The sequence below is a fragment of the Lepidochelys olivacea genome (genome assembly GCF_965140295.1).
Source record: "Lepidochelys olivacea isolate rLepOli2 genome assembly, chromosome: 1".
Taxonomy (NCBI): domain Eukaryota; kingdom Metazoa; phylum Chordata; order Testudines; family Cheloniidae; genus Lepidochelys; species Lepidochelys olivacea.
Genome location: NC_140411.1, coordinates 69,587,636 through 69,615,055, shown reverse-complemented (window position 1 = coordinate 69,615,055; position 27,420 = coordinate 69,587,636). Strand labels below are relative to the sequence as shown.

Genomic DNA, 27,420 nt, shown 5'->3' with positions numbered 1-27,420 from the left:
GAACCAGTTCCTTTGGGGGGACCTTAAAGCAGTCTTGACGGCTCTAATGGGACCTCCGTTTGAGCCTCTGGCATCCTGTCCCTTTCCTCTCTTGTGTCAAAAAACTGTCAAAATCTCCTCGTGGCAATGACCTCTTTAAGGAGAGTGTGAAAGTCACAGGCTTTGATGGCAGAGCCTCCTTATATACAGTTCTCCAAAGACAGTGATATTGCGGCCTCACCCAAAATTTTTCATTTGAACCTTGCAGTGTATTTGCCTGTGTTTTTTCCTAAAGCCATGTTCATACCCGGAGGAGTAGTATCTTCATGCATTGAACTTCAGATGTTATCTCACGTTTTTATTTGAACAGGACTAAACCCTTTTGGGCTTCACCTTGTCCGTTTGTGTCATATGCAGACTGTATAAAGGGGCAGTCAGTCTCCTCATAGATAATCTCTAAGTGAATAAATTTCTGCATCAACACTGCATACAAAACAGCTTCGGCTACACCTCCTGAACAGGTATACGCCCATTCTAGGAGAGCACAAGCAAATCAATGCATTTTGAAGCAATGTCTCAATATTGGACATTTGCAGAGGTGCCAGGTGTTCATCGATACATCTGTTTGCGAACAATTATGCCATTATTGTGGTGTCCAGAATAGATGCAAACAGGGAAGCTGTTTCTGCAATCCTTGTTTAAATAGACTCCGAGCCCTACCTCCTCTGGGTACTGCATGTGAGTCACCTAAGTGGAATACACGGCTGCTAGGGTGACCATATTTCCCTAAATTGAAAACGGGAATGCATGGGACTGGCCTGAGCCACCTGGCACTGCTGCTAAGCCCCCCACCTCTGTGCTCCCAATTGAGCAAGGTAGCAGAGATGTGGGGGAAGAGGAATGGGTATGGGCTGGGATCTAGGCAGTAAAGCAGGATGTGAGTGTGCAAGTGTGTGAGTACTTTTGGGTTCAGAGCCAGGAGGTGAAGTTATTGAACTACGATCCAGCTAGCAGTGTGCTGCTCCTTTGGAGGCTGGGATAGCAGAGGGTCGGGGCAAGAAAGAGGGTCCGGGTAGTGGGAGGACCAAGGAGACTCTAGATAGCAGCCTTGGGAAACTGGGGAAGGCCAGAATGTGGCAGAAACAAGTGGACTGGGGAGGGAAAGTGACCGGTGGGATGGGGGAGCTGGAGAGGCCTTCGGGACTGGCGTTGAAGGATGGTTGGGTGAGGCCCATGTGGAGGCTTTGGGGGCAGGGAGGCATGAGGCATGGGGAACTGAGGAGGGGGCATGCTGTGCTTGGTGCCCCGGCAACCTCAATCACAGTAGTGTTCTTGCACTGCTTATAATAATGTGATCAAACCAAATTAGAAGGGACTATGAACAAGAGAAGGATAGTATGAAATTGTAGCAAAAATTAAAGACTATGGTTCTGATCCAACTCCTGTTGAAGTCAATGGGAAAGCTTGCAATGATTTCAGTGGGTGTTTGATCAGCCCATATAATAGCTGGGAAAATGCAGTGGAATTGTTTCAGGGTCCCAAGAAGCACTTCAGACTTTTATTTGACTACAGAATTTTATTTGTACAATTCACCAAATAGTGGCAAATGTTTCTATATGCCTCCAAGACAATAATAAAAGAGTAGAAGATAAATTACTTGTAGTGGTGAAAAGGAGACAAAAGTTAAGAATCAGATATCCAGAAATAGAAGATCATTTTAAATGTAATAGAAATTAATTGCTGATAGGCCAATCGGGCAATGGGATAATAATCTGCCGTAAGAAAATCTGTAATGTGCTGTTACTGAATGTATGCAAGGAAAAACTGGATTTAGCAGGTTAGATATTCTTCCACATATGCAGTAGTTGTACAAGGAGATCACTTCAGCTGTAAAGCATATGAAACAGATATTCTTATGGAAGGATTAAAAACAAAACAAACAAACAAAACTGGTACTGATTTTGAAAGTAATAAATAGCTGAAAGCCATTCCTTGGGCTTAGGAGGCTATTTCGAAAATCATTTGGTGGCGAAAAAGGTTGTCTCTCTCCCTCCCTGCCCCTGCCCCAGCAAGTTGCCATTTATGCCCTATGTTACCACACTTTCAGATCTTAACAGACCAAGCAAGGCAGCTCTTTGAAAATTTTAGTACTTGAGACAAGAAGCTCTCTGGCAAAGTTTGAGAACAGATTGAAATATCTGTGTTTCACAATCTATGCAATGTAATATTTTTCCAGTTAACATGTACATCATTAAACAATCAACAGCTGGCATGTTGGGAAATACATAGCAATGTAAAGTGTGTGTGTGTGTATACACATGCATATATGCACACATATACATACAAATATAAATACACCATTGAATGCTGAACTTAAACTCCAAACAGGAAAAGGGTACTTTTTTACATTGTGCTGGAGATTGATTTTTGAAACAAAAATCTTACTATTTGAACCCAAATCTTTGTTTGAATGCTTGTCCATCTGCCTCTAAACAGTCTTCTGACATTGAGAGTTAATTTAGAAAAGTCTGCAAAAGTTAATCTTTCAGGAAGTTTTAGAATGAACAGTTAAATTGGAAAATTTATCTAATAGTTACATTCTATATAAAAATGTTGTTTAGTGGCTAAACCACCGCACTGAGAACCAAAAACTCTTGATTATTTATTCTCAATTTGTACTTGTCCTGGCAAGGCATTTTCACTGCTCTGTTTTGACAGCTGTAAAATGGGGATAATGCTACTTGTTCCTGACTCACAGGGATATGGTGATGAATTAATTAAGTTCATGTTTGTACAGTGTTTTCAATATGTGAATGGACTGGGTGAGAGCAGAGTATTATTACTATTTTCAAATAAGAAAGCTAACTTAAATACTTATATTGTAGCTATATAATAGAGAAATGTGGAAGGCAAGGGCAAACCACCACAGGGGTTCAGAGGAGTGACATGGTTAGAGCTTTGGGAGCTCGTAACAATTTTAGAAACATTTGGTATAGGTAGTGGTAGAGTGAGATAAAGAGCAGGAAAGCCTGAAAAGAATACACTCCCCTTGTTGTCCCTGAGGAAAAAGATATCCTAGCAGAAAGTGAAAGAGAATTCTCTTTTGTCAGGCCCTTCCCTCTAATGTGTTCAGTGAGTCACTTTTATCCAACCAGCTCCTATCATGTTGCTGCTAATGGATATCTCAGACCGTTGTGGGGTGTTTTTTGTACCTTTTTGGGTTCTTTGTCTCTGAAATACTTATCCCCGTCATTGTGTTGGAGCTCTAGACTATCTGACAGGCAATGGCTGTTTTTTTAATTATTAGTATTAATTCCTTTGTCATTCCGAGATAAGTCTTCTACGTAGTTCTGCAGCTATATTTTACTTCAGATACCTAGTGTGCTCTGTTTTTCTGTACTATGTCAATAATATATTTTGGCATTCTCTGAATTATTCTATGTGCTGTCTTATTTATTTCCAGTATTCATAAGCTAGAAGAGGTGAATGCAGTACCAGGTTGGCAGAATTAATTTCGTGTCGTCAGTGGTCTTTGTTATACTAGGTGTTGGATTCCATTTTTCTAAAATGTGGTCTAAGGAGAAGCATTGTTTCTAGGGAGCAGTTCAAATATCTTCAGTTTTGTTTCAGAGAAGGAAGCGATCCTATGGGTAAGATCTTCACTCTTACTTGAGCCCCTTTATGCCACTTAAAAGAGTCAGAATGGTGTAACAGGTCCTGAAAATCCACGTAAACCTCTGGGGTACAATTCCGCTGGCAAAAGAACTGTGGTAGATAGACAAAAGGCTGCCTCCAGGGGTGACATTTGCAAGCTGCAGCATGAGGTGTGTACCAGAGGCAGGTGAGAAGGGCATGCCAGGGGCTGGACTGCTGCCCATAGTGCTGCAGAGATTGCAAGCAGCACTCTACTTAATAGAGCACTCTGGGAAGGACACACCCCCCACACACACACACCCCTTACCCCCCAGTCTGTATTGTCAGTGGGCTCTCCAGGCCTTGGAACAATCTGGGATTTAGAGGTAGCAAAGGTGGCTTAAGTTCTGGGCTGCAGATTCTTTGCTCTTGGATACATAGCACAGAATCTGACCCTATATTTCCACTCCATATAATCCTTCTGTAGGAGAGATGTTTCCATTCACAGCTTTCCTCCCTTTCTGTTTCCCATCCCTTCACTAAATTCAACAAAGTCCTGAGAGAGATAAGTTATGATATATCAGAATAATTCAAGCTAGCTCCTGCTGGGATATGTTCATGGTTTGGGAGGGTCACCTAAGTCTTTGCCAGAGGAATTTCTCTGTATCATATCAAACATTGCTTTCCTAGGAGATGATTACTTGGATCGGTCTGCTTCACTATGTATCTATCCCTGAAGGACTGCATTCTTCTGCTGGTAGAACTATAACATGGCATTAAACTATGGATTTATTATATTCCCGCTTCTAAAATTTGTGAAGACACAGAGCTTAATTCACACGCATGTCAGCATTATTACTGAGGCCTGGTCTGCACTAGGAAATTAGGTCGGTATAACTACATTACTCAGGAGTGTGAAAAATCCATATTCCTCTGTGACGTATTTAAACCCTGGTGTAGATAGCGCTAGGTCGATGGGGGAATTCTCTTGTCAACCTAGCTACTGGATCTCAGGGAGGTGGAGTACCTGTGCTGACTGAAGAAGCCCTCCCGTTGGCATAGGTAGTGTCTATGTCTAGTGTCTTTGAGCAGGGGATTGGACTAGATGACCTCCCGAGGTCTCTTCCAACCCTAATATTCTATGATTCTTCACTGAAGCACTTTATGTGTAGCAGCAGTTTATGTGTAGATATACACTTAGCAGAGCTCTAGTCTCTCTAACTACCAGTATTCATCAGCCCACCTACTGGTGATCATTACTTCGTAGTCACTGAGATGAGGATGTGGGGTGATAATTCATGAAGGAGACTGCCACTCTTTATGAAAGCATATGCAGCCAGTGAATGTGGCCCATATTCTGATCACTTCTGTGTATTATGAACCGTTCTAAGTTTATTCATCTCTGCATTCGACTCCACTGTTGAAATATTGACCTCACTGAGATCAATGGCAAAATTCACATTGACTTCTGTAGGCTCAGAATTTCCCCCCCAAAAGCTGCATAGGTAAAATATATATGAAATTCTAATAAGTACTGTAAGTAATTTTAGGTTTTGTAATAGTGTAACAAGCTGATAATGAAAAACTATACAATGTCAATATTTCCAGACTAAAATTCAAGTATATTATTTATAATCTATCTTATTATTCTTATGAAGAACATTTGAATGTTTACGAAAGTTTACTTACTTCCTGTGTATGATGTGATAACCATATCCTTGACTGTATGAATTCATATGAGCCCAGGATATGATTTACCGAGCTATCAGGAACTATACTGTACTGTACTGGCTTTTTTTATTACTGTACTGACATTTTTTAATTAAATATTCCAAATGTAAACTAGGGTGCCAGACAATTGAAAGGCAATTATTGCTTTGTTCCTGATCAAGTAAAACTTGTGCATGTTTTATATTTCTCCTCTCCCCTCATTTCATCCCTCTTAACATTCTCCCAAATACCCTGTTGTTCCCTACTGATTGGCAGGGCACTTTCCCGCAGAATAACAAATGTTTCTTAGTTTACATCATGCTTCAGATCTGAATTGGGATGGAAATAATGGGTCAGAAATTTGGCTTGTTTATTTAAAGGAAATTCTCTTTCAGCTTTTTAATAGCTCTATTTTCTCTATACTTGGGGATTCGAATTCTCTCCTTGTTCCATGTAAATATAAGTAGGGTTTTTTTTCTTCAGAAGTGTGAAGCTAAGGCAAGCAACTTTATTGCAAGGAAATATCTTGAACTTTCTTAATATAGTCATTAATCAGAGAGAAGAGAGATTGGTATTTTCACAGTACAGGTAATTTAAAAATAAACTTTTGGTTTTAATGCAAAACCCTGCTTTTGCATTGGCTGACACTCATTAAGAACCAATCAGAATATACAGCTTTGCATACTGCATGTTTGAGGGAAAAAATGCAGTGATTATTTAAAATGGGTACAACTAATCACAGTGAGGAAATTGTGTAATTGAGAAAAAATAAATATTGCACAATGAACTAGTATCCCTGTCCTGTGATTATCTGATACAATTCCATTTCAGAATTATATGTGTTCTATTGGTATAAAAAAAATCTTTTACAAATAGGCATTACTTACCAGTTTTTCTTTATTGAGATGTTGAGCGAATGAATATATTATATTTTAGTCTCAGCAGAAAACCTGGAGAAGAACCTGAGGCAGATGGAAAGGCAGCTTCAACAGCTTGAGAAGGATTTGAAGATCTTTCCCCCTCCCGATGATATCCATGACAAGTTTGTGACAAAGATGTCTATATCCTTTTGACAGTTAAATATCTTATGAGGGCTTGTCTAACGTTTACTTAACTCTTCAAATTTATTTGCAGAACCTTTGTCTAGTTTGCAGCATTCATATTTTAAAACATTAACTCTCCTTTCCTCAAAGACTAAGTATACAGAACAATAAAAAAAAAAATGACCTGTAATGCATAATATGGAAACAACATTGCCAAATGGCAATGATTCTGAATTTTGTACATAAAAACATAGAAAACTTTTTTTGCTGAGTGAAAAGGTGAACGTATTACAATAAGAGTGTTAAAAACTAATTTTATAAGGAGCGTGGTAAGCCATGTTTTATTTCACCTTGAATATAGAACATAGAAATAGGAGAGGGCCATTCCAGTCAGATGTGTTTTGTTCTCTTCAAGTTGTATATTACCACTGGGATTCTGTCCACTTTTGTATAGGTGGCCTGCAAAGCTTTTCAAGTTTGTTGATAGTCTCAGCTTATGAAACTCATCCATGAAGACAGCTTCTGCCTCATTTGTTTTTGACAAAACTCCTTTTTTTCATGTTTATTTAAAAGTAATGGCTCTGATTCTTTCTCTTCCCCTTAGGGGAAAACTTGGCTCTAGTAGCAGATCCATTTCTTCCTACCTTCTGATGTCCATGTTCTATTATATACGTCTTATCTCTGTAGCTGCTCTCTTTGCCTCCTTCCCAAGTGCCATAAGGGAAACAGCTGGCAAGAAAGCAGGAGGAGGAAGGAAGAGAAAGAAACAACTACTTTCAATCACAACAGCAACCCCTTGCAATCAAAGTGCAAAAATTCAGAAGAAACACCTTTTGCACTCCTAATTTACTCTTCTGAGTTGGGGGTAAGTAATCCTAGTGAAGTCTTATGTCTTCCGGTCCTCTCTCCCATGCTAAGTAGTAGCAAGGAAACTGTGCAGAAAGTAGTTTTTCTTCAAGTGTTTGCACATGTCGATTCGTTCTATGTGTGTGTGTGCCCATGTGCAGTTGTCGGAGATTTTTGCCCTAGCGGCATCTATAGGGTCGAGTGTAGCACCCTCTTGAGTGCCACACTCATGTGTTGGTATATTAGGTGCTGCTGACCCTATGCTTTCTCAGTTCCTTCTTACCGCCCATGATGGTTGATCGGAGTGTCTTGTCTTGCATCGCAAGAGTGTTTGCAGTTCTTACAGTCAATTGTTCTGTTTCCTTTGTTGTTAGCTGATAGGTACTTAGTTAGATCTTTAAGTTAAGTGTTAGAGTACTTGTTTAGGAGTTAGTCCTGGCTAGGACTTCACCTCAGAGTGGGGCATGTCCCGTTCCCCAGGCTTTAAGCCATGTTCATCGTGCAGCTGATACTGCAGGAAAAGGGGGCTTTGGACAACGTGGCCACCTCGGAGCTGCTCAGGTGTACCGCTGCAGTTGGACCCTCTAGTCCAGCCAGGGACCCGCCTCCAACTCCTGGGAGCGGCAGGGGGTCCCGGCTCTTAGTAGGGTCATCTGTGCCTCAAGTGGGTGCGGTGGCCAAAGAGCAAGTAGGGCGACCGGCACCGCAGATGTCAAGCCAGGCAACAGACCCAGCCAAGGGCCCGGCATCTACAGGCAAGTCGGTTATAGAACTGCCCCCTAAAGCAGCAGAACATCTCTCATCCCCGGACTGCAGGCGCTGGTCTCCATCACCACAGCCTTGGACCCTGGCACTACAGCCTCAATCCCCGATTAGAAGACACAGGTCCCTGACGCCAGTGTCTCCACTTGCAAAGCGTGGGACACCTGAGTTGTGATATCGATCCTCATACCCATGGCACTGTCGGGCCTCCCACCAGAGTTCACTACGGCACAGATCACCATTGCCTATGGGGTCGCCCTCCCCCAGCTCCCCCTCCTCTTTTCCCGGTGCGGGATCGTTCCTGGTCGCGGCACCGGTCGCCGATGGGGGTCAGTTTACAGACTCAAGCATCTATGGCGCCACCCTGGTCACCAGAAGGACAGTGGTCTGAGCCTGAAGGAGAGTTCAGCCCCTCGCCTATAAAAGGCGAATCGCCATCAGCCCGCAAGACTGGTGTGGTTCCTGCGGCGGCAGCGTGGAGGCAGGGGCAATGGCTCGCTCAGTGCCAGTACTGGAACCTGTGGGGTGTACCTCTTATGCCAGTCCCATACTCGCACTGTTCCTCCCAGGCAGCACTGGACAAGCTGCAGCTGGCACCCGAGTCAGAGCACGGTGCCGAATCCAATGCAGGGGTGACAAAGTGGACCCCCACGCCAAAGGATCCATCCCCAAATGAGCAAGGGGAAGCAGTCATATTCGTCGTCATCGGACGAAGTGGTGGCGGGCCCCGCGTAAACGAGCTGCCCCCCTCTCCCTCCCCTGACAACTTCATGGAGCACCAGGCCCTGCTCAAAAGGGTAGCTGCCAACCTGAACTTGGAGGTCGAGAAGCTAGCGGAGGAGTCTGACGACATCTTTAATATTATATCCTCCTTCTCCCACAGCCAACCCTATAGATACTGCTAAGGCAAAAATCTCTGACTGTGTACACACACCTAGAATGCAATGGACATAAGCAACACATCTCGAAGAACAGTTACGAAAAGGTAGGTAACCATTTTTTCATCACTCCGTTGTGCAAGGGTTCATTCAGAGGTTCAAGGGCAAGAAAGACAGCACTGCAAGGCTCCTCTGTTCAGCCATTCACTTTAAACTGATAGAGGATGGGAAGCATTTGTTTCCGTCTAAAAAAACTCACATTAGTTGGAAGTTTCTGTTGAAGTGATAAACACTGAAATAGTTAACTGTGTTGACAATTATAACATTTATGCTTTGGAGTTAACCATGGAGATAAGTGGCATAGTTCACACCTTCACAGAGCTACTGTTTCAGTGTCTGAAGACTCAAGGGATAACACTGCTTCCATTCCCATTCAGAAGAGTTTCCCCCACAGCGACAAGAGTGAGAATAATTTTAAGTGAAAAGTTAATGTACAGAAATGTTTTGTTGGAAGTGCTGGCTTTATGCACAAATGGGTTTGGTGTTAGATACTTGTGGTGGATAGGGAATATGTAACATATACAACGTGGCAAGAGGAAAACAAGCAATCAGAATGTGAGAATTATTGAGCAAACAGGGAAATGGGGGAAGATTTTTATTTGTAAAACCTTTCGATAGCAAATTTTAAATGGCATAGAATACTAAACAGGATTTTATATAGCTCCCATTATTATGGTGCTGCGCTCCTGAGAATAGACAAGCATGTGATGAAGTAGAATCATGCTACTTTTCTTTTGGTGGATTAATATTGATTATTCTTATAAAGGATTTATTTTAATGTATTTTGATACATTTATGTTAGATTATGAATATTTGATAAGTCAATATATTAAAAAGCATTATCCTTGAGACCACTAATAATTTAGACACCAATGTGATTTTTACTACTCTGAGAGGCAATTAAAATAGTATATTGTAATAGGAGTAGCATATTCTTTGATTTCCTTAAGTCATATATATTTTGGGCTGTTTTAGTCTTGTTTGACTTTAGAATAAGTTTGTTGGTACAGAACATGTCATGACCATTTTTCCCAATTATTTTCCCATATTAGAATATCCAAATGTGACTTTTAACTGTTATTTTGATCAGTAAATACTGTTAAGTGAAGTAGTTAGCCTCACCTATTAACTCTCGCCGTAGACAGGCAGTAATTTAGGAACAGTAGACATGCGTATGGTTTCTGGTAATGCCTGTGAGCACGCTAATTAAAGAAGCTCACTTTCAGGAAAACAGGAGCTAAAATAAATTACTAAAGCAAAGGAGACTTGATGTAAAGGTTAGATAATTCTACGCAGCATGATGAAGTTTGGACCTATCTTTACTTTTATTTCTATGACAGAGGAAGTTGAATGATGCTGATGTCTTGAAAGGTATGCTGCTCATAAAAATCAGCCAGCAGGAAATCTGAAACAGGAAGGATGGTGCTCTTTGGAAACAATTTTTCATCCTGAGTACAATTATGCTCCATGGACAAGCCAGCTATTACATCCTGTCACTAAATATCACAACCTAGAAGCCTCTAATGAACTGATTAGCATTCTTGTTTCTTTTGCAAGTCAGATATGTGCACAGCTGGTGCACTTTATTATTGACAAAGTCTATAATTATAAATATTCCACTTATATATTGGATTGTGCTAGTTTGCTGCTCATTTTACGTATATTAGTTTAATAGCAATTACATGCATTTATTAAAATGGTTTGTTTAATTAGGAATGTCAAAAGTCAGAGTTAGAATATTAAATCCATTCATGTATATGCTAGGAAAAAGGCAGACTGAGCAAACTGTTCTCAAAATAGAGATTATATGGATTTGTAAAGAAGGTTTTAAATAAATACTTGGTATTTTACCAGGGTTTAAATAATTAAGTCCTTCTAATTCTACATTTGTGGAAGGTTAGTAGGTTATGACTTTGTGTTATGGATGTATATTTCAGATATTTAATTCATTAACAATAATCTTTAAAATATTAAATTATTGTGTTGAACTTTTTAATAAATACTGTATACTGGGTAGTTTTATAAAAATGCACAATTAACTATTTAAATGAGCAAATATTTTTAGATCTCAGTTTAGTGAACAGCAATTTGTGGTTTTTAAATGGGTATTTGCAGGTAACTTTGTGGATAAAGTATGCAGGTAAATATGCAAGTTTAGAACACAACTAGGTGTATGATTTCTTGATATGGGACTGTTACACAGTTTGGTATTCAGACAAATTTGTGTAGCATTTTTCTTGCATACTTTAGGAAAGAGTGCATATCTGAGGCAGTAAAGTTATGTTGCTTGCTGTATATGTACATGCATTTGTTGTGGCATTGTCATACATACATGGATAGATATTAGAGCTGGATGAGTAATGGAAAAAAACTTGAAAATATTGCAGAATTCATCAGATAAATTCTTTGACAAATTATTTGATAAATCCTGGTAGGTACACATTTAGCAAGCATAGGGTTTGTATTCATTTTGTGCAATATTATAAACAAATATGAAAGATTCTGTGTCGTGCAATAATGGAAATTGCAATTACGTATCCCACAGCTTAATATAGTTCTTTATCGCTTGAACCATGAATGGGTTAGACCTTTTCATGGGCCTTAATAGAAAAGCCTCGTTACTTAAAACTCTCATTTTTACTATAGGGACAAACTCTCAAGCCTGTAGAATTTTGCAAGATGGAATTAGGTGTGCCCATAGTATGCAATCATTTAATTTTACCATGGTTTCACACAACCAGGTCCATATGTAGATTGTGTACCATTAGTATTTACAGGTAGGATTACGACTGACTGGAGTAAAATCAGTTTACGCAGAAACTGATGAAGATGTATTCAATATAGTACAGATGTGGATTTTTCCTCACTTTGTGCAGGGTAACAGCTCTGGACCATTGGTTTGTTTGTTTGGGGTTTTTTTGGTCATAATACCCTGCATTATATTATTAATAATCCTTTATGTAGCACCATAAATTTACACTGTACTGTATAAACATAGGCCAATCCTGTAATTCACGCATGCAGGTACAGCAGTGTTCCCAGGTGCAATGAATTGCAAGATCAGAGCCATAGAGTTCTGAAGTTCTGCTACCACTGCTGGTCGTCCAATTCTGCATCATTATCCTGGTCAACCATTCAGTGCTAATCGGCTGAGCCCAGAAGTGGCAGTCCACTGAATGAAGCCTCTCCAAAAAAAGTTCATGTACAGAAACTGCTCGGTTTCATCCTCCTCTTCCTGCCTGTACCACTGCAGCACCACCATACCTGTCTCCCAAGTCATCCAGTTGTGTGATTGCCAATGCATGTGCATTAGCTTGTTTGTATTAATGGCTCAGGCTCATGGTGTTCAGCAGTTTGAAAATGGCACGGGCTCATGAATTACTGGATGACAAGAGAAGAATCATGGGAATTTATAGTTTGACCCCCAAGTGCCAAAATTCCAGTGCCTTTTTGGTGGGTATCTGACCGAGCCCCACAAGAAAAATCCCTGAATGCAAAGCATCTCATAGCAGAACGTTGCTCCATAGGTTGTCTGTCCAGAATGCTGTATGGTTATTTTGAGAAAGTGTTGGATGCAGTGATTCAAAAAGGAAGTAGCTTAAGTCCACACAAACAAAGGAGTGTGGACTTACTCTTTCAGAATAGTTATTCCTGAATAGTTAAAGTGGAAGCCTACATTCTGAAAAAACTTTCCCATTTAGACAAGTTCTAATCAAGGCAAGATGAGAGAGGATAACAGTTCAGCTAAGGGAGGGTCTGGTTATTATCTGTGAGAACTGTGTAGGAACAATTCCAGGAAGACATGATTTTAAGAGCAGATTTGAAGAATAAAGAAAACAACTTTGCAGAGAAGAACATGGAAACTGTTTAAGTACAGGAGGAAGTATGGGTGAAGGAAGCATTGAGGAGAGATGTTGAGGAGGGACTGTGAACAGGGATATTTGAGAAGCTTGATTCAACAAAGTGCTTAAGTCCCATTGTAGTCAATGAGTCTTAGGTAAACTTTAACATATGCTTAAGTGCTGCTACTGCACATAGTGATAGACTTAAACCATGTTTACATAAGCATATGCATAAATACTTTGCTGAATTGGACTCTCTGAGCAGAAATTGTATTGGAGTATGTTGGGAAAAGAAACTGGTTTCTCGGGAGAACATTGGTTTTAATGGTTCAAAGTTCTATTCTGCTCTCATGGTAAAAAGATGGAACTGATCAACTGCCTAAACCTATTTTAATTGGTTCAAATATTTTGTAGGATGTTTTGATCTTTTGGGGATTAGTGTGTACTACTATTTCTCAGTACTGAAAATCTTGGTTAACTACTTAAAGTGCTCATTAAGTATTAAGAAATCTCTTTTTGTAAGCAAAGTAACTAGGATAAAAATTTGGCAGTGAAATTTAAATAATTCTCTATAAAACACATTTGTGATATAGTAATTGCATCTTAATAGCATCTCATCTGAGTTTCTGTGTAAAATAGCACTTTTTAAATAATATGCATTAATTAATAAAAAATCAAATTGCCAGTTCAATTAACTGGATAGATCCATTGGATACATCTAGAGAGAGTCTACATGATGGTTCATTAATATATCTAATGGTTCAGAACTTAAACCCACAAAAGTCAGAAGCTTCAAAATTATGGCTTGCACAGTAACACACTCTTTAAAAAGTACCATAGTACTCGTGTGTGTATGTGTGAGAGAGGGGGGGAGAGAGGGTGAATGTCCATATAAACTGATACAATCTGTATAGTGGATAAAAAAAAATGAAGAGGGTTGAGGGAAGGCATTGTATATCAAAAGTACTGACAATGCTGGTGAACTACCGGACAATGAGAAGTATAGTTATGAAGTTATGTAGGACACAAATAGAAATGACAGGATTAAGGGGAAACTGAAAAAATTCTAGGCTAACTTTGAGTGCAGAAATCTACAAGATATGATACAAAAAGAAAGATAGGGTATAAAACAAACCTTAATTAAGTAATTGCTTAACTGAGTACCAATACCATCTTTTGTAAGTTTTTCTTTTAATTTTGATTGCTTAACTAATGAAAAGGACTTGAGTGTTAAATTTAGTTTAGAAGAATTTTATTAAATACCCTTCACAATCACACCTAATAGTTTAGGATATAAGAAGATAAAAATAATATTGGACTATGGTTTGGTCAACATAAACGAGAAAACAGGTCAACTCTGGTGTTGCTAAGGCAACGGGGTGGTACAGGAACAGGGAGAATTCAAAGCTAAAGCACAAGACAATTTAGTCTGTTACTTATATGCCAACTCACCAAAGTCTCTCTCCCAACAGTTCTATAGACATCAACCCTTTTAACCTACTTCCTCACAGATTATATTAGCCCCAGGATCTGACTCACATTCCCAACTATCTAACATAAACTCCTATATTTATGGCAGACTGTTTAGACGAAATGTAATTTCAAGATTCTTCTACGCTTCTGTCTTATGTCTATGCACCTAGAGCTTGACAGGCAATATGAAACCCTTAACTATAGTAGACACATGTACCGTGTTCCACTATCTTACTTAAAAAGAAAAGGAGTACTTGTGGCACCTTAGCTCACGAAAGCTTATGCTCAAATAAATTTGTTGGTCTCAAAGGTGCCACAAGTACTCCTTTTCTTTTTGCAGATACAGACTAACACGGCTGCTACTCTGAAAACTATCTTACTTAACAACGGTGACTTGATTAACTTCTAAGCTACTGTACAAAATCTTGATTGGAACCTGTTATAAAACAAGGAGAGACACTGCAATTGGGGCTTATTTTCCAGTCTGTTTGTGCCACACATATTGTTGCATCAGCTTGTGTAAGACAAGTTACGCTGTAACTGTTGGTACAGTCATCTTGGGAAATATCTCAAACACCGTCTGGTTTGCTCCAGTCTGCAACTTATCTCCACGAGCCCCTTTTTTTAATGCATTCCTTGGCCAACTTTGAAATTTTGCTTGCTCATGTTGCAGTTTCTCCATCAGCACCTTGCTCACTTTTGAAATGTCCAGTTTTAAGTTCGTATAATGTATACAAGGTCCCTCCATGTTCTTTATGCCTTTTAAACTTGTTTTAACAGTCCATTATACAAAGCTAAGTTGCTTTAAGACCTGTTAGTCTCAAGCAGTCTGGAACAGCTGTATAAATCTTCTTGTTTTAACTACAATGGTGGGGCATTTGCACTGATCTGAGTCTGTGCATTATTAATACAACAGTTACATTTCTAATTATTCCATTTGTGATCAAGTGTCCTTATAAACACACTACTTGGTTTCAGTTCCTTTATGTACTACCTTTTTTAGCCCTGGTGTATTTCACTAACTTGATAGCATAAACATGGTTCACTTCAAATATTAGTCTTACTTCTACTATTACTTTACTTGTCACTAAATTAGAATCATAGAATATTAGGGTTGGAAGAGACCTCAGGAAGTCATCTAGTCCAATCCCCTGCTCAAAGCAGGACCAACACCAAGTAAATCCTCCCAGCCAAGGCTTTATCAGTCCAGGCCTTAAAAACCTCTAAGGATGGATATTTCACCACCTCCTTAGGTAACCCATTCCAGTGCTTCACCACTCTATTCGTGAAATAGTGTTTCCAAATATCCAACCTAGACCTCCCCAACAGCAACTTGAGACCATTGCTTCTTTTTCTGTCATCTGCCACCACTGAAAACAGCCTAGCTCCATCCTCTTTGGAACCCTCCTTCAGATAATTGAAGGCTGCTATCAAATCCCCCCTCACTCTTCTCTTCTGCAGACTAAATAACCCCAGTTCCCTGAGCCTCTCCTTGCAAGTCATGTGCCCCAGACCCCTAATCATATTTGTTGCCTTTCGCTGGACTGTCTCCAATTTGTCCACATCCCTTCTGTAGTGGGCGGGGGACCAAAACTGGATGCAATACTCCAGGTGTGGCCTCACCAGTGCCAAATAGAGGGAAATAATGATTTCCCTCAATCTGCTGGCAATGCTCCTACTAATACAGCCCAATATGCCATTGGCCTTCTTGGCAACAAGGGCACACTGCTGACTCATATCCAGCTTCTCATCCAATGTAATCCCCCGGTCCTTTTCTGCAGAACTGCTTCTTAGCCAGTCGGTCCCCAGCCTATAGCGGTGCATGGGATTCTTCCTTCCTAAGTGTAGAACTCTGCACTTGTCCTTGTTGAACCTCATCAGATTTATTTTGGCCCAATCCTCCAATTTGTCTAGGTCACTCTGGACCCTATCCCTACCTTCCAGCATATCCACCTCTCCCTGCATTTTAGTGTCATCTCAGAACTTGCTGAGGGTGCAATTAATCCCATCATCCAGATCATTAATAAAGATGTTGAACAAAACCGGCCCCAGGACCGACCCTTGGGGCACCCTGAAACCAGCTGCCAACTAGACATCGAGCCGTTGATCACATTCATAAATCAATATGAATGCAATCCTTTTTTTTTTTTTTAAACAGGATTGCCCATGAGGTTAAACCTGTCATTAAAGGTTACAGTATTTTGCCCAAAGCTGTATTGCTTGTAGTTGACTTCCTTTTTATACATATAACTTCTTTTAATCATAATATTAGATTCCATCAAGCTCCCTGTTTTTCATGACTGTATCTGGCACATCATATAATAACTTAATGTTTGATATCATTTTTTTTAATTAATTCATTCACAGATGAGGGAAGGGGGGAAGAAAGGGAACTTTATTCAGCTGTACCAAATTACACTCTTGTGAAAAGCTCCAGAGACTCTGTTTTCTCAGACACTCTGAAGAAATCTTACCATTAGATCTTGAGTTTTCTCTCTCAGCCCTCTGTCTCATCTTTTTTAAACAGCCTTGATGCCTGGGCAATTATTAAATAGTAGTAACTCATAACTTTGGGGCCTTTCTTCTTACATCTCTCCTCCCCTCTCCCCTTTTGATAGGGAGATAGACTTTGGACCATATCCATTTCAAAAGAACAACTACTGACTAATGCTGCAGAACAATTTCATTGTATACAAAAAAATGACTATTCTATTAAATTAAAAAAGCCGCCTTTAGCTTTTTCTAGGCAAGTGAGTAATCCTTATATAGAAAGCATTGCTTAAACATATTTTCTGTGTAAAATAGCCTTAATTAAAGCTTGCTAACAGCAGAAGAAAATTATGCTCATGAAAGTTTTGTCAGCATCAACTTTATAGGCATGTTTCCATTGTCAACCATCAGTATCACTGGTAGGTAAACTTTTAAGCCAACCAAAGTTGTTCTTCTAGCCCTTGCTCATGTTGATTCCATTCTAGGTGTGTGCGTGCCCACATGCACAGTCGTCGGAGATTTTTGCCTTAGCAGTATCCGCAGGGTTGGCTATGGCGCCCCCTTGAGTGCCGCACTCATGCACTGAAATATTAGGTGCTGCCGACCCTATGCCCTCTCAATTCCTTCCTACGTCCCGTGACAGTTGGTCGAAGTGCCTCATCTTGCACTGCAAGAGCATTAGGGGTTCTTTTCAGCCCATTGTCCGTCGTCTTTGTATGTAGTTTGTAGGTACTTAGTTCATCATTAAGTTAAGTGTTAGGTTAGTTTGGTAGTTGGAGTCCCGGTTGGGACTTCACCCCAGAGTGGGGCATGCCCAGTTCTTCAGGCTTCAAACCATGATTGTCATGCAACAGGCCGATGCCTATTAGTGACCCCCCCCCCAGAACATCTGTTTGAAGTGCTTAGGAGAGTCCTGTGAAAAGGACAAGTGCAGAATCTCTAAAAACTTTTGCCCTAGAACCCAAAAGGAATGGGATATCTGCTGGAGGGCCCTACTCATGGAGGCTGTGCTTCGTCCTGCGTCGGAGCCCTCCCGCTCTGACCCACGCTGAGCACCTCAGCATCGGTACAGAGCGCACTGCCAGCACCGGGGTCTGCCTGGCACTGTTCCCCATCGCTGGTGCCTAAGAAGCAGCAAAAGAAGGGCCCCCTGTCACCACAGGGCAAAGAGGCTTCAAGCAAAGGACCTATGACAGGCCATGTGCCCAGTCTAGGGTTTCATGGGAGTACCACTGCAGTCTGAGCCCCCAACCTGGCCAAGGATCCGACTCCAACTCCCGGGAACGGCAAGAGACCTACAGCAGCCCTCATTTCCCAAGTGGCCCCAGCAGCTAAGGAACAAGCAGGCCAACCGGCACTGCAAACGCCGTGCTTGACTCAGCCAAGACCCCAGCACCTAAGGGCAAGCCGGTCTTGGGACTGCCCCATAGGGCAGTGGATCACCCTCGGTCCCTGGATGGCAGGTGTAGATCCCCATCTCCGCAGCCTAGGACCACGGCACCGCACCCTCTGTCTCCAGTCAGAAGGTCCAGGTCCCCAACGCCATGCTCTCCCCTACCAGGCATGGGACACCAGAGTTGAGGCTCTGGTCCCTGTACCCTGGTCTCCAAGACATCAGTCCCCACCCAGGATGGAATCGCTCTGTATCACATCACCGATCTCCACCTCCCAAGTACTGCTCATTGGCCAGACACTGATCCTAGCCCATGTCTCACCGGTCACCGACCAGGGTCAATCATCAAACTTGGGGTTCGACAGCCCTGCCCTGGTCGCCAGAAGAGTAATGGTCTGAGTCGGACCTGGAGCTCAGCCCCTTGCCAAGGAGCGGTGAGTCACCACCGACCCACGAGACCGGTATGTCACCTGCAGTAGTGGCATGGCAGCCTGGACAGTGGCCCGCTCAGTGGCCATACTGGAACCGGCGGGCGTGCTTGTAATCCCCGTCCCATGTTTCCACCAGTCCTCCCTGGCCACCTCGAACAAGCCGCCTCCGGCACCGCCAGCAAATCCAGCACAGAAAGAAGGCAGAAAAGAAGTACTGCATCCCTGGAAAAGGGTTCAAATATTTGTACATACACCCTCCAGCAGCGTCACTGGTTGTGTCCGCTGTTAATGAAAGGAACAGGCAGGGCCAAGTCAGTGGCATGTCAAAAAACAAAGACGCCAAGAGACTGGATTTGTTTGGCAGAAAAGTTTATTCAACTGCCAACCTGCAGTTTCGAGTGTGTAACCACCAGGCCTTGTTAGCCAGGTACAATTTTAATCTGTGGGACTCCCTTAACAAATTCAAGGAGGCCTTCCCACAGGACCGAGCCCAGGAGTTCACCGCTTTAGTGCACGAAGGCACAATGGTGGTGAGTGGGGCCCTTCATGCGGCCTAGGATGTTACGGACTCAGAGGCCAGGGTGGTCGCCTCTGTGGTGGCCATGAGGCGCAGCTCCTGGCTGCAGTCCTCGGTGTTATCCCTAGAGATGCAGGCCACCATTCAAGACCTCCTGTTTGAGGGGCCAGGGCTCTTCTCTGAGCCTCCAGGCACAAGGCTCCACGGCCTTAAAGACTCCCGTGCTACCCTCTTTTCTTGGGCCTTCATACAGCTCAGCAGGCCAGGAAGCCATTTCGTCCTCTGCCTCCCCTGGCTAGGTCCTGGGGGACTTCCCCGGCTGAGCACCTACAGGAGAAAGGGTAAAGAAAATGGTCTAAGCAGCAACACCCGTTGTCTTCCCATTAATCTGCTCAGCCTGGCCCTTCCCGAAATCAAGGAGACCAGAAGCAGACATTTTGAGCATATGATCCAGAACAGTGCCCCAGTCATTGCCCAGGATCCACCCTCCCACTCTTTCCTTGACTGCCTGTGCCCCTTCCTGTTGGCCTAGTCTCAACTGACCTCGGACCATTGGGTGCTTGAAGTAATATCTTCAGGTTACACCCTGCTGTTCATGAACGTCCTTGCTTTCTAGCAATGTTTAAAGTATGTTATCCATAGAAATGCATGTTGTTTGAAAGTGTCAACAATCTTAAATTTATTTTTACAAAAGGCTGGATTTAGATTATATAGCAGGATTTTTTATCCTATTTGTGGCATCTATTAACTGGATCTGTTGCTTTATCTGTTCCTCAGATCCAGGGAGGAGCTCAGATTCTTTAAATTCTACTTGGCTTTCAAGAATTTCAGGGGGAGAAAAAGCAGTTTCCTCAGGATCTATCTGTTTTCCTGAGAGAACCAGCTGGTCCTCAACCAACTCACTCTGGATCGCCTTGTAACAGTGATTTTCCCAGATTGGCTCCAAGGTAATCATCACTGTGGGGAAGTCTGAATCAGTTTGCCATGGCTACTTTCTTGTAGTATTTCCTCTGACATTGCTCCAATTATAGGAATCCTAAGCTCAAAGCAATAGAATCTTTCAACAACCAAATAACAAACTTCACTTTGAGAAGGAAACCTGACTGCACTCTGCATGGGATTAGTCACTAGGAGGAAACACGGTTCTTTCCACAAGATCTAAATCCAGTGGCTACAAATTCTCTGCAGAAGTTGAAAAAGGCTTGTTTACCTTGAAAATTCTGCCCTTTCCTAATGACAGGGCACATAGTCCCCCACCACGGCTCCCAGCAGAGATTTAGAGGATCCATTTCAGAGACTACCTGACAAACTTATGGAATACTCTTTTCTGAGCACATTTGTCTAGGGTCACTAGAAAGGGGGGTATGAGCCATGCATATTTTGTGACCACAAAACTCCATGAATCAAATCCACATAACCTCCTTATACTCCTATGTGCACAGCTGGTTCCTGATCTTTCACTACCTGTACATAATCATAGAAATGTAGGGTTCAAAGGGACCTTAAACAGTCAACAAATCTAGCCACCTGTGCTGAGGCAGGATTAAGTAAACCCAGACTATCCTGGACAGGTGTTTGTCCAACCACTTGTTAAAAATCTCCAATGATGGGGATTCCACAACCTCCCATAGTAGCCTATTTCAGTGCTTAACTACCCTTATGGTTAGAAAGCTTTTCTTAATATCTAACCTAAATCTCCTTTGCTGTAGATAAAGTCAGTTTACTTCTTGTCCTACCTTCAGTGGACATGGAAAATGATTGATCACTGTCTGCTTTATAACAGCCCTTATAACATTTGAAGACTGTTATAAAGCCCCCCTCCTCAGTTTTCTTTCTCAAGACTAATCATACCCAGTTTTTTAACCTTTCCTCATAGATCAGGTTTTCTAAACTTTTTGTCATTTTTGTTGCTCTTCTGTCAACTCTCTCCAATTTATCCACGTCTTTCCTAAAGAATTGGGCACAGTATTCCAGCTGAGGCCTCACCAGTACCAAGAAGAGCAGGACAGTTGCCTCCTGTGTCTTACATAGGACACTCCTGTTAATATACCCCAGAATGATATCAGCCTTTTTCACAGCCGCATCACATTGTTGACTCATTCAATGTGTGATCCTCCATTATCCCCAGATCCTTACCAGCAGTACTACCACCTACCCTTTCCACATTTTGTAATGGAGCATTTGATTTTTTTTTCTTGCATTAGTGTAGTACTTTGCATTTGTCTTTATTGAATTTCATCTTGTTGAACTCAAACCCATTCTCCAATTTGTCAAGGTCATGTTGAATCTAATCTTGTCCTCTAAAGTGCTTGCAACGTCTCCCAGCTTGGTGTCGTCTGCAAATTTTATAAGCATACTCTCCACTCCATTGGCCAAGTCATTATTAATGAAAATATTGAATAGTATTTGACACTAGATTGCTGCCTGTTGGACCCCATTAGATTTGTCATCCCACTTTGACAATGAACCATTGAAAACTACACTTTGAATACAGTCTTTCAATCAGTTGTGCACTCACCTTATAGTAATATCATCTAGACCACATTTTCCTAGTTTGCTTATGAGAATGTCATGTGGGACTGAGTCAAAAGCCTTACTAAAATCAAGGAATGTCACGTTTACTGCTTCCTTCTATCCACTAGGGCAGTAATCCTGTCTAAAACGGAAATTGGGTTTGGCATGATTTGTTCTTGACAAAACCTTGCTGGCTATGCCTTGTAATCCAATGTACCTTATAATGCAATAAGTTCCCATTGCCAACCTGAATATTTAATGCATATATACCCTGATTCCTCAGAGGCCCTTTCTGTTATTGCACTGTGCAGAATACATTTTTCTTGAGCACGATCACTGTTTGTTTATGGACCTTGACTAACCTCTTAAACCATTCCATCCTAACGAGAGTTTTCTCAAAGGTCAAATTCATAAATGCCTCTTCCACCCATAAGCCTTCCAGCACAGTACTCAGAAAAATCTTTCCTTTTCCTTTTAGAGAGATATCACGCACATAAGCCCCACTACATTTAAGATCATAGTTGAGTTTTACAAATGACAGAAGACTGTTGTGAAGATTCAAAGTCTGCCTGTTTAAAAAAACAAAAACAAAAAACAAAACAAAAAACTTCCTCTTTCTGTATCCACAGACTGCAGCATTTCTGCAGACTCACATTTTAACTCCTTTATCTCTTTGCTGTTGCTTTCTGAGCTTTGGCTACCTACCAGATTTTCCAATTTCTACACCTGAATGCCTTAACCAGTCCTCTTTTGGGGCCTCACAATCACCTTCAGCGCTGGTTGGGATTTTGGGTGACAATCTACAGTTGCATTGCCTTTTTCTCAGTAGTTAACTTGTAAGGATTAGGCTTAGAAACCTGTGCCCACAATGTATAACTATGGCAATTTAATTAGAGGACTGAAATTCATTAGTAAATTATTCCTAATTAACAAGACTTCAACCTCACATGAGGTGACATACACAGGATGGACCACACTATGTCCCCGAAGTTAGATTCATCCACAGATATCCACAGTACTCACCCTGTCTTGGGTATAATTGGTGAACTTGGCTATACTGTGTTGTGGGAGAAGAATTCTGCCTGCTGACTGTAGTCCTGACTGGTTAATCTGGCCAAACACTCTTTCTATCATTAGTCATTTCTTCCCCCAGCTAGGAGAGCTAGACACATCACAGTGCCTTGTATCCTAACTTTAAAATACAGCCTCTGCAAAGATTCATGGGGGAGAACTTCCCCTAAGAAAACTCACCCTGTATTTAGAACTAGTTGATCCACCAGAACAAAATCAAATTCTGCCTGCTATGTGACTGGTCATTTTGAATGGTTGTGGATTCCAACCCCTTTCGAAGAGACTCTTCTTCACCATGGCTGAAAGTCAAGCTCAGTCCTGGTGTGGGATTGGATCTCATCATTAGTCAGCTATTTTGGGGACAGATTCCAATGCAGAAAGACTTGTTCTGAGGACATCCTGGTCTAGTGGCATCATCGCATGATGGGAGCTTGGTGAGTCATCAGAGACAATAACTGATTTGATCTGCGTACAGTTTTTGAAATCTGCTTGCTTCAGGATTCTGACTCCTCTAGCCAACACCTAGAAGGTTTATCTCAGCTGGAGTTTTTCTTTTTTCAGCCACTTTACCTGCCACTTCAGGTGTTAGGCTGTAACTGCCTGGCTCCTCTCTCTCTGTGGAGGAAAGAGAAGGTTCTTTAATCAGGGTAATTCTCTATCTTCTATTTCTAAAGCATTCTCTTCATATTTCCAAGTGTAGGCTTTACCCTGTGGATCATTTAACATTTTAGCACCTCCCACACCGAAGGGGTCTCCTGTGATCTGATGCGTGGCTATGATGTCTTATTGGTGTTACCCCAGGATCCACCAAAAGCTCTATTCTGCTCCAAACAGAGGAGGGCAACTTCTCAATATACAACTTCATGAGGTAGGCACAGTCATTTGGGTCACCACTATTACTCCCAAATAAAGACCCAGGGTTCCCCCACAATAGCTCACCTATTATCCCTTCCTGGGTTTACCAGAGGTTCCCTTCTGTTGACTCATTTATCTGTTTTTGTAATGTGAACGTGGGCCCAGCCTAGAGAAATTGCCAGGGTTTTGCAGGAAACACTTTTAGCAAAAACTTCCCAGTAGAGCTTAGACCTGCTACCCTGGGAGGAAGGACATTGATACAGACCTTGGATATAATTGTTTGACACACAGGCAGTATTCTTCTGCAACAAAGTATTTTTTTTTAATTTAGCATAACCAGTCTTCCCTGATACAATTAATCTAAACAAAAACATCAAAGCATAAACATAAATCCCTTTGCACTATCCTTGGGTACAGTTTAAAAGTACCTGAACCATAAACATATACAGGTTTCAGAGTGGTAGCAGTGTTCGTCTGTGTCAGCAAAAACAACAAGGAGTCCTTGTGGCACGTTAGAGACTAATAAATTTATTTGGGCATAAGCTTTTGTGGGCTAAAACCCACTTCATGAGATGCATGGAGTGGAAAATACAGTAGCAGGTATATATACACAGTACATGAAAAGATGTGAGTTGCCTTACCAAGTTGGCAAAATAGGGTGTATGGTACATAACATGGTCTCTGTCAGCAAATGGTTGATTTTAATATATGCTGAAGGTTAGAGTTTTACACAGCTTTTGAAAATACAATTAGAATTCATAAGGGGTACATAGATTCAAACGGACACAGCACACAAATATGACCACCGTGGTCAGTGACAGGCATTGTGGGACAGCTGCTGGAAGACTGTTAGGGTGTTGGGGTGGGGGTCAGTGCTAACGAGACAATTCAATTAACAGTAGAATACCAAGGGAGGAAAAATCACTTTTGTAGTGATAATGAGGGTGGCCCATTTCAAACAGTTCACAAGAAGGTGTGAGTAAAAGTAGGGGGAAATTAGTTTTTGTAATGACCATCCACTCCCAGTCTTTATTCAGGCCTGATTTGATGGTGTCCAGTCAGCAGATTAATTCCAGTTCTGAAGTTTCACGCTGGAGTCTGTTTTTGAATTTTTTTGTTGAAGAATTGCCACTTTTAAGTCTGTTATTGAGTGTCCAGGGAGATTGAAGTGTTCTTCTGGTTTTTGAGTGTCATAATTCCTGATGTCAGATTTGTGTCCATTTATTCTTTTGTGTAGAGACTGTCTAGTTTGGCCAATGTACATGGAGGGGGAGCATTGCTGGCACATGATGGCATATATCACATTGGTAGATGTACAAGTGAACAAGCCCGTGATGGTGTGGCTGATGTGGTTAGGTCCCTTGAATAGATATGCGGACAGAATTGGCACTAGGATTTGTTGCAGAGTTTGGTTCCTGGGTTAGTGTTTTTGTTGTGTGGTGTGTAGTCGCTGGTGAGTATTTTCTTCAAGTTGGGGGGCTGTCTGTAAGCGAGTCCTCACCAGACTAGATGCAATAAATCGACCCCCACTGGATCGATCACTGCCCGTCGATCCAGTCGGTAATGTAGACAAGCCCTAAGCCTCCTTCTTTTCTGTCAGTGGTACTGCAGCTGCTGTGGCTGCTGCTTCTCCTTTGAGGTCGTCTTCTTTGCTGTTCTTCACTGTTTTAGGTTTCTTTCTTCTGATCTTATCTTCTGATAGCTCCCTATCTTGACTGACTTTTGCCTGCTGACTGCCTGTCTTTTATTGAGTTTTACCAGCCACTAGACCCCTTCAAATTGGCTTGTTTCCCAATCCTGACATTAGCATACTCTATCCTCCAGTCTATCCTCCGACTCTCTCTGATTGGTCCATACTTATAGTCCAATTACAACTGCTAAATCCGGCTGTCAATTAAAGCTGTTACATAACAAGTCTTAGTATTATGGTCTGTTTACTATAATAGTCTGGTGACCCTCACCTAGTTTTGGCCTCAGCATGCCTGACTGACCCCTTCTTGCAGTGTTGGAGTGACCTTTGGCCCCGTCTACACTTGTCTGCCTGCCAACATACTAGCCAAAGTCTAAACTGAAACGTCTAGCTACTCTTATTGGCTGTGTGCCAACATTTTACACATACCGAATTACAACACTATTAAACTGTAAACAATTACCTCGTTCCTTTTAATATGTATTTAATTGTTAATTTATGCATCTTAATGTTTACTACTATTGCCACTTTATTTCTTACCAATTCAGTTAATTTTATTTTGGTTCTTCCCCTATTTTCAGTTAATGGAGGCAAAGCAATTTTTTCAGTGCTGTGCTTAGGAAACAGAACAGAGCAGCTCAAAAGTTCTCATATCAACCATCTTCTATAGCGGAGACACAGATTCTTTTAATTTCATCATACAAAATTCTAGGAGTGTCATCCTTATGGAACTTTACCTTGTAGATAAAAGCTGTAGAATTAATTATGTCAGTGTAGTGAGTGATCTGTTTGAAATTTCTATTTACTCTGAGAATAGCATATCCAACCAACTGTAAGCTTGTGAATCCAAGCTCCTTTTCTGTGAGGATCAAATTGCTCCAATTGCTTGGCCTCCCCAGACAGCTCTTTCCTATTTGATGTAGGGGTGTCAGTCTTTGAGTTTGGAGGCACGATTCTAGGGGGCACCTGAGCTGACCCAACGGGTACTGCTAGGGCAAAACCTAATTGAAATAGATATGAGTAACACGAAGAACAACAGTTACAAAAGCTAGGTAACCGTTTTTTTACAGACCTGGTCAAGACCCCCCTCCTGGAAACTTAGTGAGGGACCAGGTTTGGATTCAGACACGGGATCCTGGGTGTTTCTGAGCCAGCAGATTCTGAGCATTGTCCAGGCACTGCCTCTGTTTTTTGTCTCCGATACTCATTCCTAGGGTTCAGTTTCCTTGTCTGGTCCTCTCTTGGAAGTCTGGTCCTCTTTCTTGTGGTCCAGCTGCTGTAGGCACCAAGACCAGTGCTGATCCTCCTGTTCCTCTGCCCAAAGTCTCCTCAGTAGCTTAAGTACACCCTTTCCCAGAGCACTACCCTCATGGATACTCTGGTTTATTTTTTGCCCCTTCAGGGACACATGACCAATACAGCTAGGAACCCAGAGGCTTTGCAAAGTAACTTCTTAAACACTTACACCATTAATTCTTAGAGAAATCCTAGAGACTTACAGATCCATTGGGGTGGGGGGAAGGCATGGAGAGGTTCATGCACACAAAAACCCTTCCTCTAGTGTCAGCACCACTCTGAGAATCGACTAGTTCTGGATCGCTCTTTTAAAGGCCCCAGACAATAATCTCCTCCTGTTCAGCCTTCAGATTTACTCTCTCTTCCCCTGTAACAAGCTCTTAGCTGCTTCAGATCTGGAAGTCGGAAGGCTTCTTCTAATTCAGAAAATGTGTCTTTTTGTGTTTTCTAAACATCACAGAATTTGAGATTTTAAAAGCCATTTCTAAAATCATCTATCTTTGTTTCTGCTTTGCTGCTGGCAAATTTTGACTGCTCCACTCCCCCATTTTTGCAGACAACCTGGGGAGAAAAACCCATCTCCTTCAGCTTGGCCAATATTTTTCGCATCTCCATTGTATTGCCAGGGCAAAGTCATTTTGTGTTAACAACCTCTTTGATTTTCTGCTTCCAAATAGGGTGTATGGTACATAACATGGTCCCTGTCAGCAAATGGTTGATTTTAATATATGCTGAAGGTTAGAGTTTTACACAGCTTTTGAAAATACAATTAGAATTCATAAGGGGTACATAGATTCAAACGGACACAGCACACAAATATGACCACCGTGGTCAGTGACAGGCATTGTGGGACAGCTGCTGGAAGACTGTTAGGTTTGGCAGAAGTAATGCAGTGTCTACACTTGTGTGGCATCAACCATGGTTCTATATCGTTCGG

At 41.7% G+C, this 27,420-nt stretch overlaps 1 protein-coding gene across 2 annotated transcripts in view; it reads left to right on the top strand.

The window, feature by feature from the left end:
• Positions 1–27,420, top strand: part of DIAPH3 (diaphanous related formin 3) — a gene marked incomplete at its 3' end in the record, with an annotated part of 518,684 nt that overhangs the window by 336,148 nt on the left and 155,116 nt on the right. Inside the window, exon 23 of one of the 2 annotated variants that reach the window (XM_084632924.1) lies at positions 6,259–6,385. In XM_084632924.1, coding sequence (XP_084489050.1) covers positions 6,259–6,385 — 127 coding nt within the window. Of the gene's footprint in view, positions 1–6,258; positions 6,396–27,420 lie in introns of those variants that run through there. The other variant, XM_084632923.1, reaches the window with a different exon arrangement.